We start from the raw sequence: 14,340 nt of genomic DNA, 5'->3' as shown, positions 1-14,340 counted from the left end.
CTGTATATTCCAAACGAAATTTGGTTTAAGAGGGTTAACTCCTGCTTTACAACGCGGTTTCAATACCCATACCCCTTACATTGCCTCGTTCATTAAGAATCCATATTTTCTTTGAATTCCGTTCTACATATTAAAATGCAAATGCCATATATTTTGCATTCAGTAGCAATAGAGTGCAATTATTCAAAGTGAAAATGTTTTTTATTTCACTTTGGGGCTTAGTATGACTATCCCAGTGAAATGGTCTAATTAAAAACTAATTGAATTTCTCTTCTATCCTCCAGGCAATCGTCCAATGCCGGTGTAAGATGCCAGAAACTTCTGAAGAATGAAATGAAAATGAAAATGGAAATAGAGACGAAACAAAGCACATTTCCTGCTTGTGTTGACGAACAGAAAAAAAAGTCTCTTATCATTGGATTTCAACCATGAAATTGCCTCGTAAAAGAATCGATTGTGGACGCATGTGAAATTGCAGTAATTTCGATCTGACAGAGGGAATCACATGGTGAAAAAAAAGCAAAAAAGATTGTAGATTGTGACAAATCAGAAACAATATATGGATGCTTATCAGGGAGAGTAGAAAAGGTCGATTGTGGTTATCTTTTCAAAAAAAAACAACACACGTGGAACCATACGTTACTCCCGAACTCTTTCTGGTGGGAAAATCGAATTGTGTTCCGATAATTGCTGAAAAGAGGAGCAAAGCTTCGTAGCTTTGCGAAATGCTCGAACTCGTGAATTTTTATAGCGTCCTCAAGTTTTCTTTTGTGATTTATCAGGATCGAGAAATATATTCAGTGGTCCTACATTAATTTACAGAAAGTTTCTCCTGATCTATTTTTTCAAAGTTTACCGAATCAAAACCGATTAAGACCGATTTATATATCATTTTACAAGAGCAAGCCATTGTGGGGAGATCTTGACATTGCGCCAAACCTATTTGCATAATAACGTTGATAACCTTATAGGCTAGTAATGGATGCATGATTCACTTCACTGTGAGAGAAATCCGAAAAAGTTAAAATAACTTTCCGGAAATGTTAATTTTACCCTGCAGTATTTATCCGAAAACGGTGTAAATATTACCCTTTTCAGGTGTACTACGAGTTAAAGTTACCCTTCTTTCATGTTGATTTTACCCTTAAAAAGTGTAAAATTAACATTAAAAAATATAGATATATTTTTACACCTAAAAAGTGTTAAAGTTATGACGAAAAAAAGTTAATCGCAGCCTCTTTTTTTTCTCAGTGTTAGGGTACTCATTGGGTCAAGTGGTAGAGCACTTGCTCTATGCTGCAAGTGTTCCGGGTTCGTATGCCGAGTACCCATGCCGTCTTTCCATGTTTGTATAAGAAACAATAATAATGGATGTTACGATGGTGTTCTCTACACTGACAGAAATCCGAAAAAGTTAAAATAACATTCCGGAAATGTTAATTTTACCCTGCAGTATTGATCCGAAGTCGGTGTAAATATTACCCTTTTAAGGTGTATTGGGTGTTAAAGTTACCCTTTTTTCATATTGATTTTACCCTCAAAAAGTGTAAAATTAACATAAAAAAATGTTGATATATTTTTACACCTAAAAAGTGTTAAAGTTTTAAGGAGAAAAAGTTAATCGCACCCTCTTTTTTTCTCAGTGTATGGAACATTGTACGTTGGAACGTTATCAAAGGATTGCATATACTGTTCTCTCCGTGGATTTCGAGCAATAAAAGAGATTGTGAGATTGTTGTTTTGGGGCTAGCACGCGTGCTTGAGTAAAGGAAGTGGACGGTTGGGTTCAAATGGAAGGAAATGTGATGATTTCCCTTTTTTGAGTTTTCGCCTAGGTCCAAAATGTTGATAGAGAGGAAGAAGGCGTAAAATGTATATTTACACAAATAGCCATTTATGGACTCTTGGGTTGACACATATTTGGCAACATTGGTAACATAATATGCCATCCCTAGCCACTGCCCATAGACAATGGTCTAGCAAACAGACCCAGAGAGTGGAATGATTCGCAAAAATCGTTGGTAGAATGCGAAAGATATAGCACATTTCCCACATCATTATGGATTTTTTTCACATTCACTGCAAATAGCTCAGAGGGGAGAGATTGTAGGATATTCAAGCCTGTAAAATTCGCATTTTTCACTCTCCTCCTCCTCCGCATTTCCACATCACATTTGCCAAATCTCATGGAAATATAATACCATTCTTAGTCTTCAAGTCGGCCCATTTAGTAAGAACCGCAGATTTTTCTTTCTTGAGGGGGGCAACGGGCGAGAAAAGAGCGTAAAAAAGGCGAAAATTTGTGTAAGTGCTGACGAGGAGTTGTGGCGACCCCAAAATGAATGAAGTCGTGCAGAAGGAAAGAGCCAAAGTAGCTTGAAATTACTCTCTTTGGACACGGAATTTCTCTCAGGGATACATGACAGAAAATCAATTCTTATAAAGATTATGCAATTGGGAGCTTTGCAAATAAATTTTAATAATGCATTTGGCAAATGAAGTGGAAAAACGTTGATAAAACAAGTGTTAAGGAGATCAGAAGTCACTGTTACGAAGTTTCACAAATTTGATTACCCTTGCACAACCACTACATTACCATTCCACCAGAAATTATTCATGGAAAGGCTTTCCCTAATCACTTTTAAGGTGTAAAAATATATAAACATTTTTTAATGTTAATTTTGCACATTTTAAGGGTAAAATTAACATGAAAAAGGTTAATTTTAACCCCTAACACTGAGAGAAATCAGAAAAAGTTAAAATAACATTCCGGAAATGTTAATTTTACCCTGCAGTATCGATCAAAAATCTGTGTAAATATTACATTTTTTAGGTGTATTAGGTGTTAAAGGTACCCTTTTTCATGTTCATTTTACCCTTAATAAGGTGTAAAATTAACATTAAAAAATGTTGATATATTTTTACACCTAAAAAGTGTTAAAATTATTAGGAAAAAATGTTAATCGCACCCTCTTTTTTTTCAGTGAATACACATGAAAAGGGTAATATTTACACGGATTTTGGATCAATACTGCAGGGTAAAATTGACGTTTCCGGAATCTTATTTTATCTTTTTCGGATTTCTCTCAGTCAGTGAAATTCACAGAGAAGAAAAGACCCTAGAACCCTAGAATTAATACGCTTACGGAATAATTTTGGTATTAAAAGGGCTCCAATACCTCGCAAGTATTATATTCTAGAGTATTTTGGGATACATATTAAGAAATAATGAGTCATTGATTCAATACCATAAATTCATTAATTTTCAATCACAATTAGCATTGATTTTATCCCATTGTAGTATTCATTTTAGGGTTTTATGGTATTAAATTTATCATATTATGGTGTTGATTTTAGGGTATTGTGGTATTACTTTTACCCCATTTGGTATTGATTTTATCCCATTTTGGTGTTAATTTTAGGGTATTTGGTATTGATTCTGTTTCATTTGGATATTGATTTTAGGGTAATTAGGTACACTCAGTTCCCGGATTATGTACATTTTCTGGACCGAAAAAACGCGCGAAATGGCATTATCCATCGAGAAAATTTGCGTACCTGCAGGCGATTTCTTTTGAATGAATCGGCCGTAGAACAAATTTCGCGCGGAGTAAAAGTAGTCAGAGCAAAAAGAATTAACTGTTTAAAAGAAATTCATCAACAAACAGTACTCTTTGGCCAGAGTTCTTCAATAAATGGCTAGAATATTTAGAATTTTACCTTAATAAAAGAAATTAAACGTTTATTCTGCAAAAGAAGTACACTGTTTTCAAATTTCCCGCGTCACAATATAGTATACATTCAGATGTATTTCAAAAATGATTTCATAAATTGTCTCCCAAATGTACGCAAATTTGCATAATTGTATGTGCATAATTCCATCAGGTGAATAATCCGAAGTACTTAATGCCAGGACTGAGTGTATTGATTCTATTCTCTTGATTGATTTCGGAACAATACGGTATTGATTTTATCCCATCGAGGTATAAATCCTAGGATTCTATGATATCGATTCTACCTTATTAAAGTATTGATCCTATCTCCCGATGGGATACAATCAATACCGCAATGAGATTGAATCAACAGCGGAACATTCTTATATCAGTATCGGATATAAAAAAAATACCGTAGTATTTTAAAATCAATACTAAAATGGGATAGAATTATTACTTAAGTGTCATAAAGTCAATACGTCATTGTATGGGATAAACTCAGTGCCGAAACATCCTAAATTCAACATCGAAACAGGATAGAATCAATACCGATACACGCTAGAATCAACACCGAAGTAGGCTAAAATCAATACTGAAATATCATAAAATCGATATCAAAACGGGATGGAATCAATACCAAAAAACCCTAAATTCAATACTGAAAAGGGGTAGAATCAATACCCGAACACTCTAAAATCATTACCGAACTGGGATAAAATCAATACCAAAATGAGACGGAATCAATAACAAAACAACCTAAATTCAATACGGAATAACCCAAAAATCAATGCCGAAGTGGGATAGAATCAATACCAGAACGCTCTAGAATTAATACTTCAATGGGATAAAATTGATACCAAAACACCATATTCTCACTACCATTTCCCCTTAGAAAATTGACTTCTAAAAATCAATTCTGCAGTAGTGGGATAAAATTAATTCCAGAATTTCTAAAGACCAATCCCAATTTTAGATAGGATCAATAGGGCAAGTGTGCCAAATTTCGGCATAGTTGCATGCAAGCGTCAAAGTCTCAAGTTTGAAATGTAATATTTTAAATACAAATTGATTTTTTTATTCTTTCTTTTGTAAGAGTGTAGCTTGGAACCTTGTAAAGAGTTTACCGTCTTTATTTACTCTAAAATCATTCTTAATATATTTTAAAAAGAATAAAAATATAGACATAGCTTTGGTGCCCTATTTCGGCCACTTTCATTCTCATAGTTCCTTGCCCTTCGGGAATTCTTCAAATGTATTTTTCACGTCATCTCGTTTGTCGAAGCTACATTTTTTTTATTCTTTTGCATTGTATAATCTCTAGAGTACGTAAAATCTAAAAGTTCATGGAAATTCGAGGAACAAAAAAGGTGTCCGAAATTGCAAGCTGGCCGCAATTTGGCACACTTACCCTACTATTTTTTTCTTTGAAAATGGATTTTATAAAATTAATGCTATAACGTTCTAAAAACAATCCAAATATTTCTTATATTTATTCCAGAGAATTGAAAATCAATCCAAATTGAACTTATTCTTAAGAACATTTAATATAGTTTCGGTATTAAAACCCTGGTATTAAAATCAATACTACGGATATTGAATCAAGATAGTACAAAAGTTTTCTCGAGTGTAGCATATGGAAAAAAATATAAAATGTTCGAAGTCTGAAAGCATTACCCTAATTTAAATTACTTTGCACTCAGTAACTCTGCTAACGTATATCTTACGTTCTTCCCACTTTAGACCAATCAATTTAGTTTATAAATTTTACAAAATTACAATTAAAAATTTCTAGATTAACTACCTGTTTTTTCTCTTGAAATCCAAATGAAAAAAAGAAAAAGAATCACCCCTAGCTTAACCGGTATCAGCAACATTTTAGATCAAAAGAAATATATCTCCCAATATTGCTCCCAAATTTATATTTTCCATTTATATTTTCGCTGCTAGGTAAAATCCTGCCTCGAAACACCGCCAGACTGTGGATAGTATGAAAATCCAATATGAAAGAGACTTGTGGTAGCTTCAGGAACATGGCCTACAGCCAAGTCATCCTAATTGAAAGCGATTTTCCATTATACAAACTCAATGAGAATTTGTTTCATCTACTTAAATACAAATTTATTGCCTAAGGACTGTTTTTTGGTACCTTTCCTATCCCCAAAACCCCAAAAGGGCGGGGTACTAAAATTAAATTAAGTATCATAAGCAATAGAGATATAGATTTACCTATGGTGTATGTTGCTCCATCAATTTGGAAAGTGGCACTTTTGCACTTCTTGAAAAATTTTGCTGTGGCGGATGGGGCTTGGGATCCACCTGGATTGTGACGAAGTGATATAGGTGGTTTTCCACCAGGCGACCCCTCGGTTGAGCCCCTCTTTGCATCCATTTACCAAGTTGATTGAGATATTGCATCGAAATTGAATGCCATAGATTGGCGGTTGTGTTTATCCGCTAGCAATGTGAAAAGCTGATGATTTATGTGGCAGGCGAATTATGAGCTTCCCAGAATTTACCCACAAGGTGGGGGCCCTGGGTGGTGACTGTTTTCAGTACGAAACCCTGCCCCCCTATGTCATTCATCGGGTTGTCAATTACTGAAGTTTGCGCACGCAAATTTAAAATATAAGACTATAAAAGGGACATAATTTTTTTTGATATGGTATACTGCACGTATAGGAAAGATTTGTTAATTTTACAAACTTTTGACCAACAAAAGAAATGAGTCAAAATTGGAGGTCAACCTGTGGGACCTGTGGGATATGTACTTCCCAGTGATCACAGTCAGCAAAAAAAAGCAGCGTTTTCAGCATATTTTTGTTGAACCGATCAGCAAAAATATGCTGACCGGTCAGCAGTTCTCGAACAAAAAGTGCTAACCAAATGGAAATGACACTACCTCGCGAGAGAAGTTTTTAGGTTAGAAGAATTCAGTTGAAAATACATTTTCAGCTAAATTGAAATCGGTTAGAATTTGATGTTCGGTGGGTTATGTCAAAATTTGAAATATCGGTCTTCGATTTCATGTTCTGCATTAATGTTTTTATTGGCTAACGTTTCAGTCTTACTTACAACGGTTACTGTAGGTAGGTCCTGAGGAAGGTCCCAACTAAGGACCGAAACTTGAGTTGCAATATCTAACGGAATTCCAATTCACAAACCTCTTAAATAAATACAACTTCACATACAGTGGCGGCCAAAATAATAGAATCAGCTCCGCAAAGACCACTATTCTACCTTTAGGATTTTTTGTTTATTCCAATTCGTTGAAACAATTTTTATATGGTAATGTTCAAATAATTATCATACGTCAAATAAGTATTATTTTAGCCGCTAAAAGTCTGTATTTTTCACAGAATATTAATAATGAAATTTGGTTTGAACAACACGATAGGATAACTTTCATTTAAACTAAAGAATGTGGTCTATAAATCGAATAAGTTTAAGTAAAACCATATTTAGAAACTATTAATGACAATTTTTCAATTTTTTTGGCCAAACTGAACTTCACTATTGACATATTCTGTGTAAAATAGAGACCTCTAGCAGCCAAACCAACCCTTATTCTACGATTCTAATAATTTAAAGATTTCTACTTCAGAATTATATCAACAAATTGGTAAAAAATACAAAAGTTAAAAAAATATAAGCTTTGCAAAGTGATTTTATTATTTTGCCGCCACTGTATGTGTACCAGGTATATGTGTCACTAGCGCCATTTATTTCTGAACCGCGGATTTCAAATTGAAGACCTAGTATAATAATCAAAATTGTTGAAACTATGCAACACGTTTCTAGCAACACGGATCTCACATAGTACGTGATGAAGGATCTGTTCTTGGTTTTGGTCCTACACGTCATATTTTTTAAAAAAAATTTTTGCCCCTTTATCTCATATTATCAATTAGTCCCCTGATTCTAGTGTACGCACAACTTAATTAGGATGCATCCCAAGCAGCACATCTTGGTTACTAACTGTTGCATAACGTTTTCATAACATGTTTGGTTGAAATTACTGTATTTTAACGTTGACACAACGATAATTTCTGGTTAAGTTATCTTGTGCTGCTTGGGATCGCTCTTAAAATGTCTGATTACAAAAAGAAAGAGCTAAATATAAAAAAAATGAAAACTAAATTGAGTCAGAAAAATTTAATTAGAAAAAGAAAACAAAAGCAGATAATCTACCCCGACTAAAAGGCACCAGGAATACCGGACTACGACGTCCTAGTACGTGATGGTAGCAAGTTGTAGATTACAACCCTTCCTGACAATAAGAGTACGTGAAAGGTAAATCGAGTGAGCTTTCAGAACCAAGAGCCCCCGCTACCTGGCCGAAGCCCCAAAGCCAGGAGTAAGGCTAAGTACCGGTCTTTGGGAAGTAATCGGACGGAACAGTAATAAGGGCATCTGCAAACGAAGGAGAGATGGTAGATCGCAACCTAGTCCCTGGCGAACTGTTTCTTTTTTGTGGAGCTTATTGAAGCCAACTCACAAATTGATCAGAAACTCAGGTTACACTTCTCAAAATAAGACCGAATTTAGACAGATATATAGCATATTTATCCCTCTTTACAAGGCCCAGAGTCTTGTAAACAAGGCTCACATAAATTTTGACATATCGTCGGTTGCCTCAGCAACTGTGCTAACTGCATCTGCTTTGTGTCTGCATTCCTTGCAAACGCCGCGCAGCGATGTGTTGCTTACAACGAATGCTGACGCAAAGCAAATGCAGTTAGCACAGTTGCTGAGGCAACCGACGATATATCGTGTAACGGTCACGAGTGCAGAAAAATTCCCCTACTTATTTGTATGTGAAAGTAAGAAATTGGCTTCAACTTTGAAGGCCACTCGCCGGGGACTAGATCGCAACCAACCAGAATGTTTCAGTATCGTGAAATGTGATCACGATTACGTAGATCACAAAACCGAATACAGTTGTGGAACGTTACAGAAGCCTCTTGATTGTTTCACAGTCGGAATCAAAAAATTTCCAATTAACGTTACTATTAAAATTCGTTCCTGGGCCGCTTCTAAGCCGTTGCGGTGTCATTGCCTTCTGGATGTTTCTCACTGTACCTATAACTTAGACAGCCTAGAGAGTCAGTCCGGTTTTGAACGGCAGAAGAATATTGAAGAATAGGGAAGACTGGGGCAAAAAGTCACAAAACGGATATTTTATTTTTTACAAGCTACTCGAGCACCTCCAAAATTTCTAATAGCACAGTTTTATAGGAAATTTACCGCTCTACAACTCTGTGAAAGTCAATTTCTTCTATTTTGTAAGGAAATATATTTATCGAGCCGTTTTCTAAAAGGTAATGTTGTGATCATTCTCGAAAATGCTGGGGCAAATAGTATCAGGCATAAGATACTATCACATTTTGATTCGCTTTCACGGGATTCCATAAATTTAAGTATAATACCTAAATTTCATATTTTCATAGGAAGTTTATTCTTCTACACCTTTGTAAAACACCGTTTTCTGTATCTGAGCGAAAAAAGCGCATTTTAAGCTATTTTACAAAAAAAAAAACATACAAAAGACTGCAAGTCGTTCGACCAATGCAAACAATAAGCGGCGACACATAGCATTGACGTTTCTTTTCATCGTGGGACATAAGAAATTGTTTCGGTTTTGTTACTTTTTGCTTCAAACCTTTTGTTACTTTTTACCCCAAGTGGTCGCTTTTAATAAAAGGATTTCTGGAGAAAAGAATCTTTGTAAAATTCTAAAATAGATAGCGGATTCGTATCCAAAGAATATCCAGATAATTTGGGAAATATTTACCTGTGCATAAAATTTAAAATAAGTAGCTAATAATTGATATCTTCTGCACGGAAAATATTTCAAAAATAGGGCTAAAAATTTGGAAATTTTTTATTTTCTAAATTCCTTTTTCAAATTCTAAGAAACTTACGACATTGAAGAAGACCTATGGAGGCTATCTATGGAAAAACATTTAAGCCTTTATCTTATTTATCTTTGAAGATATTGAATTTTAAAATGTTCGTTTTGTGACTTTTTGCCCCAGTCTGCAATAGCGAGCGGTAAATACGTGAACTATCACTTTAGGCTTTCGGTAGATTTTCGAATAGGTTTGGCTTGGCTTTCTCTCTTCGAAAACATTACTGATCGGTGTAATATCGGTGTTTGTATCTGCAAGTTTGCTAATTGCGCGTTTCTCTTTTGGTTTTCTTGTGAATTTTTGCATTATTTATCGGATATGTATTTATTGTTTGGGTATTATCAATTCAAAAATTCCCAGGACTCAAAAGAGTTAATTTTCTCCAAAGTTTTTCAACCTCGATATGGGGCTTCCTTAGTAGCTCAGTTAAAATAAAAGTGAAAATGTTTCGATGATTTAAAAGAATGTTTGTTGATTCAATCAAACTTGTCTAACAGTGTTTCTTGTGCAGCTTCGGCGTGATTTTGTGCTTTTTTCTTCCACGTCACCCGGTGTTACCTTGCAAAATATTCTGGAACCACAACAAGGCAAATAAATCAACAAAGGGAGCCTGTTTACCGTAAAAAAAAAAGCGCGCCAGGTGAAAAAGAATGCGAAAGAGCAAAAGGAAAAGTAATGCAAAATTTAGATTGGAGCAAATGGAATAGAAGACATACAAAGGTACAGATCAAAGCTCTTTTTATTATTATTTTTCTTCTTTCGCAATTCAGCCTTCTGTACACACTTGTTTTCCTCCAAAGAGGAAAATTCCTTCCGTGGGCGCAAATTACCATGTCTCCCCCAAAACACATCCCTGCCAAAAATCTACGCCCGGTCCCGTAGGTGTAATAGAAAGTGGCACATAGGGATGAGATTCGATGAGTCGAAAATATCTTCTCAAAAATTTATCTCACTCCATGCCCAAAATGGTGTTATTATAAGACAAATCGATATTGAGGAAAATTTATTGACTACGAGACACATTGAGAAGATTTCTGAGAAAATTATTCCCATAAAGAACGGCTCCTTCACTCTCAAATCAAATAAGATTTTCCACTTTTTGGTCGAATAAATTATATTTTGAGTTTATCTTTCACTTATTAGATATCGAATGAGCCAAGGGAGACGTACATACATTCTCCGTGCTTTTAAGTATGTAATTATTAGTCACAGCTCCTGTAATCCATACCAGTACAGTAAACCTCTTCTGATTAATATTGCTTTCAAAGTTCATGTTTCTGTTGATACCTAATATTGATCACCTGATGCGAATTTGGTCTTAATCATCAATAACTCTTAGGTAAACATAAACTTTTGGGGTCAAGGAACACTCTTAATTATTTACTATATTTCAGAAGAATTTATCTCTTAATTTTCTTGGAATTAGTCCAAATTTAAAATAAATTATTGATGGTCTTTATAGCAGGACTATGCATAATAATATAATGCATAATGCATTATGAACTCTATTGGATCCTGATTGTTTTATTGATCCCTTTTCTGAAATTCTGAAATTTAACATATAACTATTTTCACTATGGAGTTACCCAAGTAGCATCTTGTGACCAGGGAAACGACAATACGTCATGAACACGTCATTTGAACGTATTTAACACGTCAGCGGAATGACTAAGATTTTACTAGTGTGATAGCTGTCAAAACGAATATAAGTTTGATGTCAAAGTGCTGACGTTATTATGACCATTTTACGACTATCAAAATAAAGGACAAGGAGTGTTCAATGAATTTGCAATGCCAGCCTACACAGGAAAAATCCTTCTCCGATTATATTCATTCTTTTCTTTCCCCAAAGTTTTAACACGTTTATAAACAAATCTAAGTAAACTTAAAGGGGTAAGAAAGGTCAAAAATTTGTATCGATCTTACGTTATTCCAGGGCATTCCATTTCTATTCCAAATTCTAATTGTGTTTTTTTTTTCTACAGATGAATATTAAAGCGAATACCACCTTCAATTAGGGTAAAAATTAGAGTTATTCTAGAGGTAAGAGGTTAAAACTAAGCCATACTGGTGTAACCTCTGTTTCTATTATGGTAACCCCATATTTAGATTGATCTGTCATGCCAAAATACGTGAATTTACGAATACAGTAGTTTTTAATTCGGGCAGCAGTTAAATTTGAAAAAGGTTTGTTGACATTTTTTACATTTGCATATTCTTGTTAAATGAAGCAAATATGCTCAAATTTTTCATGGTATTTTTTAGTTATGATGCTATTTTGCATTATAAAGAGTTTTCATGGAATTTACGTTAAATACCAGTAATAAACTTGACATAAGTATGTAGATGAACAAAAAGTCGTTGCATTTCAAACAGTTTGACGTCAGAATTTCTCTCTAATTCAGGTGACATTTCGGTCCCAAATTCCCGAATATGAGAGAGTCTACTGTGTTTTTGTTCAAAGTTGCAAAACTCCTGAATTTTTTTCTGGTTTTTGAGTAATGGGTATCATATTTGATAAAAATTCTCTAAAAAAATAATAAATAATGTGGATTTGAAAATCGTGCATATTTTGGAGGTGCAAACCCAAGCAGCACAAAATAAATTAACGAGAAATTATAGTTGTGCCAACGTTAAAATACGGTTATTTCCACATTTATAAAAACGTTATCCAACAGTTAAATAACCAAGATATGCTGCTTGGGAAGTAAGCCCAATTCCTGTTCTACACAGAAAAAAGTATTTTGTAAATTTGTTCGTAAACATTAGTGAATTCCCACTTGGAACTTAAGGAGTTATGTGGGCCAAACAATATTTTCTCTAATTTCATCAGCTAACAGGATATACAGTAGACTCTCTTATATTCGGGCATATGGGACCGAAATGTCAACCGAATTAGATAGAAATTCGGGTGACAAACTTTTTGAAATGCAACGATTTTTTATTCATGTGCATACAGATATTGAGTTTACACACTCATATATAACGTAAATTTCATGAAAATCCCTCAATAATGTAAAATCATATCAACACTAAGACAAACCATGCCAAATTGGAGCATATTTGATTCATTTGATAATCATAATCAAACTTGAAAAATGACAACAAACTTTTTTCAAATGTAACCGCTGCCCGAATTAAAAAGTAGCCCGATCTTAAAAGAGCCGAATTTGCGAGAGTCTACTGTATTAAGTATTTTGACGTCCGGTAAATATACTTTGATTTACTTATTCTATGGATTACCTTTTTGGGGAGGCACCTAAGCAACTACTCTCGTACCCGTCAATCAAGCTCAAAGATTTTTCATTCATTATATCATCCAGAAACGAAGAAGTGACTCCTTGTTGCAGGGTTTCAAGGGTTTTTAGGCGTAATGTCTATTTAAATACGACGGTAGTGGGACGTGCATCGCGCCTAGACCTACAAATGAGCTTGCGTCTTTCTGGGAGTGAATTTTTTAGATGTCTGTTTTAGAGTCTGTATCTGTAGCAATCATTGCTACCAATTAATTGCTACAATATTAATACTATTATTGTCAGGCTCAACTCGACATAATATTTTTACGATATTGATATTCCTGTTTAACGCGCTCATCTGATCGCCAACATCAACAATATTTCGCTCCAAATTGGTAGGTAATATATCATTATTTTCGGTTTGAAATTTTGATTCCGTACTTCCCATTGTCAATCTTATGACTTTGAGTCAATATGCCGAACTTACTGAAAATTTACATTATGATGACCAGTTTTTGCTACTTGGGGTTCATCTGCTAAATTTTGAGATGCCTATGTAAAAATGATAGGGGAATGCTTTTAGGCGTCACACACAGTCAGGTATGCGAAGCCTGAAAGCTTTCCCCTAAAAGCTTCCCGAGAAGTACTTACTTACATCTCCAAATTATCTTGCCTATCTTGCATCATATTCAAATTTCCCAACTGCTGATAGTTTTTTGGAAAATTATATTTTTAATTATGTTTGAAAAATAGTACCTGATCTGCACTTTATAGAGGATTTATCAGTCAAAAGATCTTAGAGTTCATAAGCTTTTAATGGTCTATCCATCATATTTTACTATGCTCAATAAAAGCTGTTAAAGATAAAAGAAAAACTTTTCCTCCTCTGAAGTACTTTTTCCATCCAATATTGAGCGAATAACTTGTGAAAAATTACGAGTTTATTATGTTTGCAATCAATCTGTGAGAAAATTGTGAAATTCTCAACATCATGGAATAAAAATGTGATATTTTTTTGCTGAAATGTGAGAGGACTTTATGAAAATTATTAGCTATTTTTATAGTACCATTGAAGAGTGTCAAAGTCATTATGAGAAATATTGTAAGGTATTGACATGTAATTTCCTGCACATACGACAAATATTATTGGCATGCCTTTAATATGGTGTTTAAGATCTCTGTCCAATAAAATTTTCACGATCCAATTTTTGAATGTACAAGTCCGATGTTTTGCCACGAAATGTGTCGCTATATATTGCACATGAAAAACATTTTATTTATTTTTCTCAATACAATTGTCTAATGAGAAATTTTATTGGCAACATTTTGTTCAATTTTTTTGTTGCGAATATCGAGGAATGGAAAAAGAGGCATAAATATTCAGACATAATTGATATTGAAATTTACTCGAGAAAAAAAATGGAGAAAATATCAGAGTGTATGCGATGTCAACATAAGGGTCATGTGGAAAATGTGTGCAAT

The 14,340-nt window shown here is 34.3% G+C and overlaps 1 protein-coding gene across 3 annotated transcripts in view; it reads right to left on the bottom strand.

The window, feature by feature from the left end:
* LOC129806015 (dual specificity calcium/calmodulin-dependent 3',5'-cyclic nucleotide phosphodiesterase 1-like) overlaps positions 1 to 14,340 on the bottom strand; it is a 455,456-nt gene that overhangs the window by 228,896 nt on the left and 212,220 nt on the right. For 2 of the 3 annotated variants that reach the window (XM_055854307.1, XM_055854308.1), the window contains exon 2: positions 5,940 to 6,167. The exons of the other annotated variant lie outside the window; for it this stretch is intronic. In XM_055854307.1, coding sequence (XP_055710282.1) covers positions 5,940 to 6,102 — 163 coding nt within the window. In that variant the 5' untranslated portion in view covers positions 6,103 to 6,167. The remainder of the gene's footprint in view (positions 1 to 5,939; positions 6,168 to 14,340) is intronic. 3 annotated transcript variants of the gene reach the window in all.

This window comes from Phlebotomus papatasi, chromosome 3 (assembly GCF_024763615.1).
Source record: "Phlebotomus papatasi isolate M1 chromosome 3, Ppap_2.1, whole genome shotgun sequence".
NCBI lineage: Eukaryota > Metazoa > Arthropoda > Insecta > Diptera > Psychodidae > Phlebotomus > Phlebotomus papatasi.
The sequence above is the reverse complement of the archived record's forward strand: the minus strand, read 5'-3'. Positions and strand labels throughout refer to the sequence as shown.